The sequence below is a fragment of the Borostomias antarcticus genome (genome assembly GCF_949987555.1).
Source record: "Borostomias antarcticus genome assembly, chromosome: 3".
In the NCBI taxonomy this organism is placed as follows: domain Eukaryota; kingdom Metazoa; phylum Chordata; class Actinopteri; order Stomiiformes; family Stomiidae; genus Borostomias; species Borostomias antarcticus.
This window is the reverse complement of record NC_140236.1, coordinates 4,139,255-4,151,547: the sequence shown is the minus strand read 5'-3', so window position 1 is coordinate 4,151,547 and position 12,293 is coordinate 4,139,255. Positions and strand designations below refer to the sequence as shown.

The 12,293-nt window shown below is 44.3% G+C and overlaps 2 protein-coding genes across 2 annotated transcripts; both read left to right on the top strand.

Moving 5' to 3' along the window:
* The first annotated feature begins 1,072 nt into the window (after positions 1–1,072).
* On the top strand, positions 1,073–3,954 carry sike1 (suppressor of IKBKE 1). Its single transcript, XM_084435906.1, has 5 exons — positions 1,073–1,454; positions 1,575–1,680; positions 1,865–2,007; positions 2,695–2,808; positions 2,970–3,954. Exons 1-5 carry the CDS (start codon positions 1,296–1,298, stop codon positions 3,087–3,089), a joined length of 642 nt encoding a protein of 213 aa, XP_084292032.1. The 5' UTR covers positions 1,073–1,295; the 3' UTR covers positions 3,090–3,954.
* Positions 3,955–4,154: 200 nt separating this feature from the next.
* Positions 4,155–12,234, top strand: htr6 (5-hydroxytryptamine (serotonin) receptor 6; the record flags this gene model as incomplete). The annotated part of the gene is made up of 6 exons (XM_084461934.1): positions 4,155–4,218; positions 4,860–4,907; positions 5,555–5,559; positions 6,985–8,049; positions 10,328–10,462; positions 11,878–12,234. 6 exons carry the CDS (start codon positions 4,155–4,157, stop codon positions 12,232–12,234), a joined length of 1,674 nt encoding a protein of 557 aa, XP_084318060.1.
* Positions 12,235–12,293: the final 59 nt, after the last annotated feature.

Sequence of the window (12,293 nt, the reverse complement as noted above, 5' to 3'; positions counted from 1 at the left end):
ACGACGACAACATGTTGCAAATTAGGGTGTTGTTCAAAAGCAAAGCTCATTTGACTTGTCTGGGACAAAAAAGGTCCGTGGTGTAAACGTGTCATTACTTTTATTGAGACTTCAAAAAATGTGACAAATAAAATTGTCCCGATTGCTCTCATGTGTTGTGTATTGACAACTGTTTTCTTGGTCCCACAAATCACTTGGCTTTTCTGGGTCAGTGAAATCCCCTGTTTATCTTTCATGGACAGGAGGAAAGAGGGATAGCTGTACCCCGCCTTTGAAATGCCCTCCCTGACAATCTGACGGCACCACAGACTCTGGGTTCTAGTCTGAAGACCTACTTGTTTAGAAGAGCTTTTTGTATGCAATATATATATTGCATACAAAATACTATATACTAGTAGTAGTCATGTTTAATGTATTTAGATATATCACAGAACACTATGAAGGGAATGGCAATGACAACTGTTCTATATATATGGTGACATGTATGATTATGACATTATAGGAGAACAACATTATCACAGAGGACATGACATAGATACCGTCTTATCTATAGACTTGTAGGTGCCACGACAGAGAACATTATGAGGTCACAAGCACATTATTCAAGATAAGATAATGTGGACTCAATAGAATAGATGCCAGATAATATCAATTCAATTCAATATGCATTGTTGGCATGAATGTCAGGTGAACAATATTGCCAAAGCGTCAAGGATAATACAATTCAATAATGACACGAATGTGATTCACACTGTGATGTCACAACATTGCAGCACTAATCACACCAATGTGTGAGCCGTATGCATCTCTTTCATTTTGATACGTTACAGACCGGCACCTAGCAACCCAAAATATGCTGTTCTCATTCTCCTTATATTGACATTCCTAGCATATGAGCGATTACGGCAGGCATTACACACCAGACCTACTTTATACAACCTAAGCATTATGTTTGCAATCTTGAATACTTCTTCTGTTCTTGCTCAAACCCGGTAGTGATGTATTAACCATGCGTCATTTGTTCCGGAGTTTGCTGGGGGGTTGTGTTTTTGTATTTTCACAACATATTCGACAATAATTCATTAGACTGTCAGCAAGGAATTAAAATCACCCTGTTTGCAACCTCATTTCTCCGGTTAGACCCCATCTGTTTTATGTTGCTGTTATCCTTTAGTTAGTTAGCTAGCTAGCTACCCACCAAATAGACTGGTTTCCCAGCTAGCTAGCACTTACTCGGCTAGCTAACGTTATTCAGTGGAAGTTGTGTAACTTTAGCTAACGAGCTCGCTGAATCAATGGCGTGCACTTTGGAGAAAGTTCTTTGTGATGCTCGCACGCTTTTGGAGAGGTTGAAAGAGCATGACACAGCTGCAGAAGGACTGATCGAGCAGTCTGGAGCTCTCAGCCAGAGAGTCCAGGGCATGAGAGAGGTGGGGAATGCTCTTCCGGATAAGGTAAGAATCGATTGACAGCCTGGTATGGGTTGAAGGTAAATGCCTAGCATCTGTGCAGAAAATAGTGGTATACAATTAAAATGTCTATTTGCACGAGCTCTTTGTGTTCTCTTTCCCTAGTATCTGGAGGATGGTTCTGAAATTCAGGAATTGTCAAAGTACAAGCCTCACGTCCTTCTAACTCAAGAGAATACTCAAATAAAGGAGCTACAGCAAGAGAACAAAGGCAAGCACAATGTATATTTATTTAACTATCTTTATCTAACCCCCCTGTCCCTACTGCTTTTTAAAGAAAACAACAAATACAATGTGTTGCCAAGTTATCACTGTCAGTGTGTCAGATATGCCAGACTTAACTTTCAAACACAGTTGCTTGACAGGTCCTGTGGCCCTGTGTTTTCTCTCTGTAGAACTGTGGGTGTCGTTGGAGGAGCACCAGTACGCTTTGGAGCTGATCATGGGTCGGTACCGCAAGCAGATGCTCCAACTAATGATGGGAAAGAAGGAGCTGGACACCAAGCCTGTGCTCAGTCTTCATGAGGACCATGCCAAGGTACTGTTTTGCACACTATTGAGCTCAGGGGTTGAGTAACAGCTTGGCTCCACTGGGGCCGTCAGCATCAACCGTCAGACGCTAAGGAAATGAATCCACTGTAATTAATGACAGCGGCTCCACTGCAGCTGTTGCATCGCATTCAACGTCAGCATCCGACGTTAGAGAATTGCCGAGGTTCATTTCTTGATTTTTGACAGTAGAATGTCGACGCTGACGTTTGACGCTGACGGCCACAGTAGAGCCAAGGGGTAACATTCACATCAGGTTTAGCGAATGAACGGTAATGTATTTCACATATTGGACATGTAATGTTAAGGGTGCAGTATGCACCCCTCTGTCCAGCCTCCATCCAAAGCCACACCTCCAAACTGAGGGAAAATAAATGATACTCGCTAGGCAGGCAGGCAGGTAGGTTGACACTCAGGTAGGCCAAGTTGGCAACTTAAAATGATTTGGTGCACTTATTACAGTCCTGTGACTTCCACAGATTACAGGATTTATTTCATTTTAGTTTCAGACCACTTTATTGATTACTGTCGGGATGTAATGAGAATTGCAAAAAATATAGCAAAAAGTGAAAGCCAAACCACATACTGCACCTTAAAGTTCAATTAAAATGTAATTAGTTCCTTTTTTGTTATGAAAGAAAAATATTCAGTGATGGCATTCTGTTCTCTCAATCAGGAAGTGCAAAGCCAACTGGAGCGGATATGTGAGATGGGCCAGGTGATGAGAAGAGCTGTGCAGGTGGATGATCAGCACTACTGCTCTCTTCGAGAAAGGCTTGCTCAGCTAGAGGTAAACACAGTGTTGATAATGGCCAATTCGTTAACACCAGAGATCAAGATCCGAGCTAAGATCAAAGTGACATAAAATTGAAGAATGCAAGCAGCCAATCCTAGTATTGGTGTCAAAAATAATTGTGACTGACTTTTCACTTCACCTTTTATTCATTTCAGATAGAAAACAAGGAGCTACGTGACCTACTGACTATCAGCAAGAGCTCGGTAAAGACCCAGAAGGAGGATCTTAATCAGCCAGCCAAGGAAGACAAACCTCAACTTGAGAACAATCAGTGATTAAATCTAGAATCAACAGAGAACATGTGGATTGTGTGTGTGTGTGGAGGAACAGTCCCTAGAGGCCATGGGGCAGAGTTGATAGCATCTTCACCTCTGTTCACCCTTTTCTTTATGAGGACAAATTCCATGAAGTGTGCTGTGCTTTATTAGTTACCACCTCAAAGATACATTGACAGAAGCCGAAGCACTGTAAAGACAGAACAAACACAAGCCTTTAGTTGATTTAGCATAGATAGAGTATGTGTTCATTTAAAGAATAGGTTGTGTGTGAATTTCCACTTTGAGCAAAGGAAACACATTTGCTTTTAAGGGCACAGTCTCTACCTCTTTGGTTTAAGCCTGCTGTTTAAATGAACTTACTATGTGTAAAATGCTTATCTGAAATCAAACACCATCTTGTCACTGAAGGTCTAGCAGAGGCTGTACTGTCTAAATGCAAGCCTTGCTTTTGGCCTGGATCTGAGCACTTTTGGCAGTTTCCAAATGATATAGTCAATCGTGTTTGTTATAGTAACTTACTGTTGCAGAGTGTAACTGTTAATTATTGTATATGTAATTATCTATCACTTGAGGACTGATACATTTTGTGTCAGCATATGTTTGTAGATCTATCATATTTGCCATGAGATTGTATTTTCTACTTCTCACAGTCATTTGTGCTTCACAGCAAATTTCTGACTTTGTATATATATAGGCCTACAGTAGTTTAGTTGCCATGTTTTCATAATTATTGTTTTTACATAATCCAACTTCTGGAATTATTTTTTGCTAGCAAGTTCTCCAATGTCATCTCAGGTAAACTGTCTCTTTTTGCAAATGAGTTGTGTTATGACCTAAAAGATACGAACAGCTAGTGAATCGGTAAGGCGTCTCCAATAAATGATATTCATTCAAACTACACAAATATGCGCGTCCTAATTCAGCCCTACACAAATGTGTAAATGTGTCCTTGCTTCTCATTCCCGTCGATAGGAGGCGAACTTGCACACTTCTACACGATTTATCGCGAGGGCAACAAACTCATTGACCAGCTAGACATTTTTAGCCAAGATCAAGCTAATCATGTCTGAAAAGGAGCTGGGAAAGAAGTTGGACCGATGTCTCGCAGATAGCACCGTCAAACTTGGTAAATGATCCCAATATTTGCTCATAACTTGGTAAATGATCGCAATATTTGCTCATGTCTATATATGATCACACAGCCCACACGGATTAAGCTGCTGTCATTACATTAGCCGCCCGTCACCATCACTTGTGTGACTAGCTAGACAAGGACAAGTAGCTTGCTAGCTAACCAGTTTGCTCAGCTATCTAATTTTGTATTGCACTGGCTTCTGGCTTAATGCATTTAGTGCAGACAGTGAATTCCACACAGAACTGGGCATACGTGCCAGATGACTGGATGCAGATGCGATGGAAGAAGGCTACTTGTCTTGATGCTGGTTTAGCTCGCTACGATAGCCAGATAGCTACTGTACGTCACACTTTGGATGAACAGGGCAGGGATCAGCGGTTCTACGTCATTGTTGGCTCTGTCAAGTCAGTCAAGTGATCCGATTTAGAAAGGAATATGCTAGAGGTACTTTTATAGCTAGAGCAAGATATTGATCTATTCTCGGTTTTGCAAATGAACATTAGCCATGTTTGCTAAACAGTACTGAGCAGCCCGTGCTGTGCCCCTATGGCACCAAAACGATGAGCCCTGTGGCCATTCACATTCTGAGTAAATCTAGTAAATCTAAATGTTTCTCTCCTCGTCATTTTCAGGTGCTGGTCTGGGCTTAGGAATCGTCTTTTCAGTGATATTCTTCAAACGTAAGTGCAAATGCAGGTGCCTGAAACCATATTGAGACATCATACTCTTTGGGCAGTAGAGGAACGTGATATATTTGAACCCACCTGCAGACTACTTAAAACCTGCTGGTGTGCAACGGTATTTGGTCTAAAACTCATGCAACGAACACACAGACAGGTCACATATAGAAGGCTACACTGCTTAAAAATGTGTAACACAATTGGTCATTCTTCATTTGAGGGGTTTGTAAATGTGAGACTGCAGAATGATCGACGAGCAGCAATTAAACCACAGCAGCAGAGTATGCATCTGTCAGGGTTCACTTGTGGGACATTATTTGTGTGTCAGGGTTCACTTGTGGGACATTATTTGCGGGGGGGGCTTATTTATCGTCCTGATTATGGTAGCTACGACTGTTTTTCTTACATCAGGACACACATGGCCAATTGCTTTTGGCTTAGGAGTGGGGCTTGGGATGGCATACTCAAACTGCCAGAATGACTTGAGATCACCATATCTACTACACAGAAATACGGTGAAGGTTAGTACATAAATACCTCATAGGACCAGAACAATGCATGATGCATCTTAACAAAATATCATTGTACACAACCGTCTATGCGCATGTACTGTAAACGTCAACTGACTCTCTTTTCTTCCTCCACAGGAGCAGTAACTGCATGTTGATGCCAGACTGTTTTTCCTTCTCTTAAGCCTCTTTGGGATGCCCATCATTTGCACTGGTCTCCAGTCGGATCCGTGTCTTTCTGTTGACTGACCCTTCCTTTTGACTCAGTATGATTTGTGCTTTAACAGGACAGTCTTTGTTTCTTTCATTAAAACAAAACCAAGAATATGATGTCTCTGTGTTATGTGTAAAACGGCAATTACATATTATTTAGTGACCTTGGTGTCATTGATGTGATGGGAAATAAAGAAGTGAATTCTAACAAAGCTGGTAATTTTGTACAGACACATTTGCCCAGGGCATCATTTTGTAAATGCTTATTAGCACTCAGTCAGAGAGCTCAAGTGCTCTCTGACCAAACAGTCTAATTTGCCTCGTCTTGAAAAACCAATTAAAACTGTGTCACATAATTTACATAATTGACTACTGCACAATGTTCTTGTCAGCCTTGATCTCAACCCCAGTGTATTGTGGAGGGTATTATTAAGAATGCTTAAATAAATTGCAATCTATGGTTCTATCAGTAACGACCGCAGTAAATATTAATGGATTCATTTAATTGCTTTTTGACACTCAGTTGTCCATAGATTTCAAACCCCCTGATGTGATATACCCTTACAAACAAAATTGGAGAAGTATTGCATTAATCCTTACAAGATCATTCAAAAATGATCAAAAAAAATTATAATCTTAAAAATTAAAAACGTTTTTTGTTGTGATAAAGAATTTGCAGTACCAGGCTGTGATTGTGCACTAGCATGTATTAGCAGTTCAATGCTCAGGCACGCTTCTTCTCCAGAAGCTGAGAGCTCTAGCCACGGAGGCACGCTGGAGTGGCCGACACAGAGATTAACTGGAGCGGGGGAGCTAAAGGCAACGCTACACCAACCATGACACCTGTACAGCACTTGAGGGCAGAGCCTTGCTTGGAAATAACAACCATACAATGATCACCATGGTCATTTTTGTTTGTTCTGTCACACACCAGCGTACAGGGAACCACCACTCTCAAAAAAATAATGTATATAAGAGATAATAAGGTAATTGATGTTGTCTGGATTTCAAAAAGCCTTTGTTCTTGCGTTCTCAGAGCCCGACTCTCATCTGCCCTCCCCCTGAGGGTGTCATTGTGACACGCAGCTTAGAAATCCACTGGCAGCCACAGAGTTGCTCACTCTGACTCAAAGCTGTGGAGAGGCAGGACTATTTTACACCATGGAAAGATGGGAAGAAGGCTGGCGCTTATTTTTGCGGCGACTGACAACAGGACACCTGGGGTTTTTGCACACAGGAGAACGTTGAGTCACAGGCCACTCTGCTACCCTTCCTTGGAGAGTGGTCAATTGTGAATGGCTTTCAATACGAGGCACTCATGGCTTTGCTTCATTCTTTTTTCTCAACCGGACTAGGTGCGAATATTTGACAGCGACAGAAGTGACACTCTCGCTCGTCACATCAATCTTGTGCCTTTCATCCGCTTCCAAAAGGGACACAAGACCTTGCTCTCGCATCAGCTGATGTCAACCACTGCTATGGGGAACTCAACCTCACCTGGTTTGCAGGGAGTTGGAGCAGTAACAGGTGTGGATGCCATTAACCCTTTAGGGGGCTTCAACGGTAGTTCACCCCCTGGTAGAGCGTGGTGCGTCAGTGGCAGTGGTTCCTGGCTGCTAGCATGCACTCTGACCCTCATCATCCTGATGACGGCGTGCGGCAACACTCTCCTCATCGCCCTGGTGTTCGCCCATCGCTCCCTGCGCTGCACCTCCAACTGTTTCCTGGTGTCGCTCTTCCTGTCCGACCTGATGGTGGCGCTAGTGGTCATGCCCCCTGCCATGCTGAACGTGTTGTGCGGGACCTGGGTGTTGTGGCCGGGCTTCTGTCCGGTGTGGCAGTGCTTTGACGTCATGTGCTGTAGCGCCTCCATCCTCAACCTGTGCGTGATAAGCCTGGACCGCTACCTGCTCATTATTTCGCCGCTGCGCTACAAGCAGAGGATGACCCCCCTGCGGGCGCTGCTGCTGGTGGGCGCAGCCTGGGGGCTGGCGGCGCTCGCCTCCTTCCTTCCGATCGAGATGAACTGGCACAGCCTGGGTCAGCGGACAGGCAGCGCCAACGTCAGCACCCCGCCGGAGCTGATGGCGTGGCACCCGGTGTCCTACTTCAGGGAGCTGGCGTCCACTCCCGGCCGCTCGTCCTTCCAGTGCCGCCTGAACATCACGCTGCCCTTCGCCGTGGTGGCGTCCGTCCTGACCTTCCTCCTGCCCTCGGGCGCCATCTGCTTCACGTACTGCCGCATCCTGCTGGTGGCGCGGAGGCAGGCGAGGCGGGTGGCGGCTCTCAGTCACCCGCCGTACCCCTACAACTCGCCTCGGGAGCCCTCGCGACCCCCTTCTCCGGGGGGCGTGGCCGGGCACGCTCCCCAGGACGGAGACGACTACAGTCATCCGGAGCCTGTATTGCGCAACATGCCGGTAAGGGAGAGACAGCACAGGACAGGGGGTGTAGAGGCGTAACATAATCTAAGTTGGACTCCAAAAGAATAATAGGGTAGCAAGTAGAAATCTTTTCACACCAGTACCTGCCTGTGTGTGCTGGCCTGGCTAGTCCACCACTCGTCTTCCCCCTACCTGTTAAAATGAAGTGGCTGATGGTCTGTGGTGGTGTAGTGGTCTAACGCAGGGGCTCTCAAGCTTTTGTAACTTAAGGCCCATGTTTGATTGCTAAAAAGAAAAGTGGCAGTAGGCTACCACTACCTCCACGGTCCAATAGGCTATATGCACAACTCCAGTACGTCCTGAAATTAGACATGCTTCTCTATTTCCTGTCTTACACTATTGGATGAAATGATTATTCAGGTGTGCCTGATTATTGTGCAGTCAGGCACACCTGATTAATCACTTCATCCAATAGTGTAGGACAGGAAATAGAGTAGCATGTCTAATTTCAGGAAGTGTGTCGAGGAAGGGTGTCGCTAGATCCGAGTACGGCCGGATCCCAGAGGGAGTGGCCTATCAGGCCGCCGTTCCCTGATGGTGGTCAGTTTAATCTTGGCTCGAGGGTTCCGCACTAGCAACCCCGTCTGGTGTCAGAATTATGGTTGTGAGCTAAGAGAGAGTTGTCTCTCCTTCGTATCGCCGGCCGGCTGGGTTGCATGACGAATCTTCAATAGTAGGAAGTGATTGGACACTAGGCTGCATGTCAGGGTCAATTGGCTACCAAATTAGGTGAAAAGTTGGATAATCCGAAAAATTAAATGTATTAAAAAAAATAAAGAAATAAAAAAGTGTCTGAGGAATAAACATTGAGTAATAATCGACTGAATGAACGAGACAACAAAATGCAATGTAAGTAAATAAGAAGCACTGAGATTGTCTCACAAAAGTGCTTTATAAATTAATTAGTAATTTATTATTATAAGTGATGTAAGGTTACTTCAGATAAAGCTTGTAAGTCATCAAGTTAAAAAATAAAGGTAAAAAAAGTCAGATAAAAGCATCTGCTTAATGACTAATGTAAATGCGAAGCTAAGGGAATGGGAAAGAGAGAATTAAAGAGAAGACGTTGAAAGCTAGCTTACCTAAAACAAAATACATTAATATAAACACATCTAGGGGAAGGATGACAGGGAACAGAGCCTGTTGGAGAAGTAGTTAGCCAACAAACATGAATAATGTATATGCATTTGATTTAAGGTCCATTATCCTATTCCTACTGTGTACTATTTGCCCCACTATTTTAAGACTGTATATTTATTTGCCCAGGGACTGCGGGTGGAAATTAGCTGTCTAGCTATAACCTTGTACAATGCATCTCTCCCTATTCTATAGGGTAAATGTCTACTGTACCTTGACCCTGTCTTAAAAATCAATCAATCAATCAATCAGCTGTTGACTATGATGACACTGAAGGCTTAGGATTGTAAATTACAGATGTGCAACATAAGTCTGCTTCAATGTATGCACTGCACCTATTCAAGATAAAAAGAGTCTCTTGACATAGATGAAAGAAAGACATAAGAGGGTCTCTTGCACACCTGAATCAAGTCTCAGTGACAGGTGCATAGGTGGAGTACTAATATACCTGAAGAAGGCTGTGAGACTGAAAGGTATTAAACGGATTCCATTGAGCAAATTAAGACTGTGCAGGTGTTTTCTGTTTCCTTACAAGAAACCAAGTTCTCTCTTCATGTTTCCTCTCATTCATCTCAACAAAACTTTAAAAAAATAAATAAATCTGCTTTGGTGGATGCTAACTTTTAACCGTATTCTTCACATACCCATCTGGAAACTCTCCTTTGGAAACTGTTTGGAAAAGGGCAGGCACTTTCAAAACTACTTGGTAGGTGATTGGATGAAACATCTTAAAAAAAATCTGAAAAGGTCTATCGTGCCCTCAGAACCAACGCTGATTGGCGAGATCCGTTTTCCGAATAAGCTCAAAATGTTCTCTATCGAGAGTATCTACACTTATTTAAAAGTAACAATGTGAGCTTGCGACATCAGGATGGTCTCACGAAGCTAGCTAACTTTACCAGTGGAGTCCTTTGGAGACAAAAGAACAGATTGAAGACTATTAGTCTCTAAGCCATTAGATTCCGTCCAATGTACATTCTTAGTAAAGAACCTAAATGCATTGGTGGGAGTACCTCACTGAAATGTGTTGAACACGAGAAGAGGTGGTTTAATGTGGGCAACAGCACCAGATGAAGGACGGTCTATCTGACAGACCTGTCTGTCTTTCTCCGCTCAGTTGTCAGTGAACAGCGAACGTCGGCTGGCTCACAGGCAGGGTCGGAGGGCGCTGAAGGCCAGTCTGACCCTGGGGGTCCTGTTGGGCCTTTTCTTCGGTGCCTGGCTACCCTTCTTCATCACCAACATGGCACAGGTCAGTGTGGTCCACACCGGCAAGGTGTGTGTATGTGTGTGCGTGCCTTTGGATCTATTAAAATCAGCAGAGAATGGAGATAGAGAGAGCCACTAGGTATCTTAACCATTTAGAGATGAGATCAACAATTAAACTTATTTTAAAAAGTAGTTTTAGAATAATTTTCATACAATTCTCAGCTGTTGTTTGTTAAAGATACATTTTCAATGTTCCTCAGTGATTCAGAAGGTAAGTTTTTATCTAACACCCCAGTATCATCCGTAGAGGTGTTCTTGTTGAGCATGAAAGCAAAGTGTGAAATACAAAACCTTTTGTATTTTTTTTTTGTACCCTCTTAAAAACCTGTCTACTTAGGCATTGGCCAGTTCCAGGGTTGTAGTCCTGCCAAGCTATCCAATGTGGAAATAGACGGGCATAATGACCCAGAAATGGAGGGGAAAACAGTGCAAACCACACATCAGAATAACCAATTTCGGATGAGGTTTGGTCAACCCTGTCAACGTTACATGAAACGCCTTCAGTTTGTTCATTACATGGGATCAAGGCAAGATCAAATTCAAATACGTGAGTCTTGGGAAAGAGGTAATTACACTCGTCCTGTGTAGGCCTACTAGCCTTTCTACCATCCAGTCATTTTAATTCCCCATCTGCTTCCCTCGCTCCTTTCCCACAAAAACCTAGCACAGGCACGGACCACTCAAGTGAGCCTCTCCTCTCCGCCATCTTCACACTCAATATGGTGTGAATGAACCCCTCTCTTCACCCGCCTTCCTTCTGCCTCCTTCACACTTGTCTCGGTAGTGGACCCCTCCTCCAACAGACGTTTTCTACCTCACGGTCTTACCCCATTTCCTATAGTTAGTTTAGGGCTCATGTCCCAATTACATATGAAATATTCTTCTCAGGACAAATGAGGGCACGCATGAAGGAACTGCCTGATCAAAATAAAAGATGAATTTCAATCATGTTTCATATACTCATTCGACAATAGGCTATATGCACAACTCCAGTACTTCCTGAAATTAGACATGCTTCTCTATTTCCTGTCCTACACTATTGGATGAAGTGATTAATCAGGTGTGCCTGACTGCAGCACAATGATCAGGCACACCTGAATAATAATTTCATCTAATAGTGTAAGACAGGAAATAGAGAAGCATGTCTAATTCCAGGAAGTACTGAGACGGAGTTGTGCATATAGCCCATTGATTCCTCGTGTACTTGTTCGTTCATCCAGGGTTATTTACGCTCCGTTGGATTCTGTAACAAGAGAGGGCAGATGCGTCCCGGGCAATGCCATCGCCCGGCAACCCTCGCGCCACCGCCACAAAAAGTGATCGATGTGTGATGAACTGTACTCTACAGTGCGATGACCTTTAACGCGTGAGCGCCTCATGTCTCGTCCTGTCCCTTAGGTGGTGTGTCCCAAGTGTGTCCCCCCCGTGCTCTTCGACACCATGACCTGGCTGGGTTACTGTAACAGCACCATGAACCCCATCATCTACCCCCTCTTCATGCGCGACTTCAAGCGGGCCTTCGGGAGACTGCTGCCCTGCTGCTCCTCCCACTCGCCGCGGAGACCCTCGCCGGCGCTCTCCCTCTCCCTGCGCAACTCCGGCGAGCCCAACCTCCCCACCGAGCCCCCCTCCCTGGCGTCCGATCCGCCGCAGCCCCCGGCGACCGCTACGGACGCGGTCAACCTGTTCGACGCCGAGCATGCTGGGATCGAGCTGCCGTTGCTTCTACCCAATCAGGTGGACACGCTGGACTGAATAGGAGCGCAGATGAGAGGGATAAAAAAATAAAGTAATTAAAAATTAGCGTTGAACAG

What these genes read in the sequence shown, in the direction of transcription:
- sike1 (XM_084435906.1), top strand. Translation starts at nt 1,296, where the DNA reads ATGGCGTGCACTTTGGAGAAAGTTCTTTGTGATGCTCGCACGCTTTTG. An exon ending in GGAATGCTCTTCCGGATAAG is followed by an intron (nt 1,455 to 1,574) that starts GTAAGAATCGAT and finishes CTCTTTCCCTAG; the next exon opens with TATCTGGAGGATGGTTCTGA. An exon ending in GCTACAGCAAGAGAACAAAG is followed by an intron (nt 1,681 to 1,864) that starts GCAAGCACAATG and finishes TTCTCTCTGTAG; the next exon opens with AACTGTGGGTGTCGTTGGAG.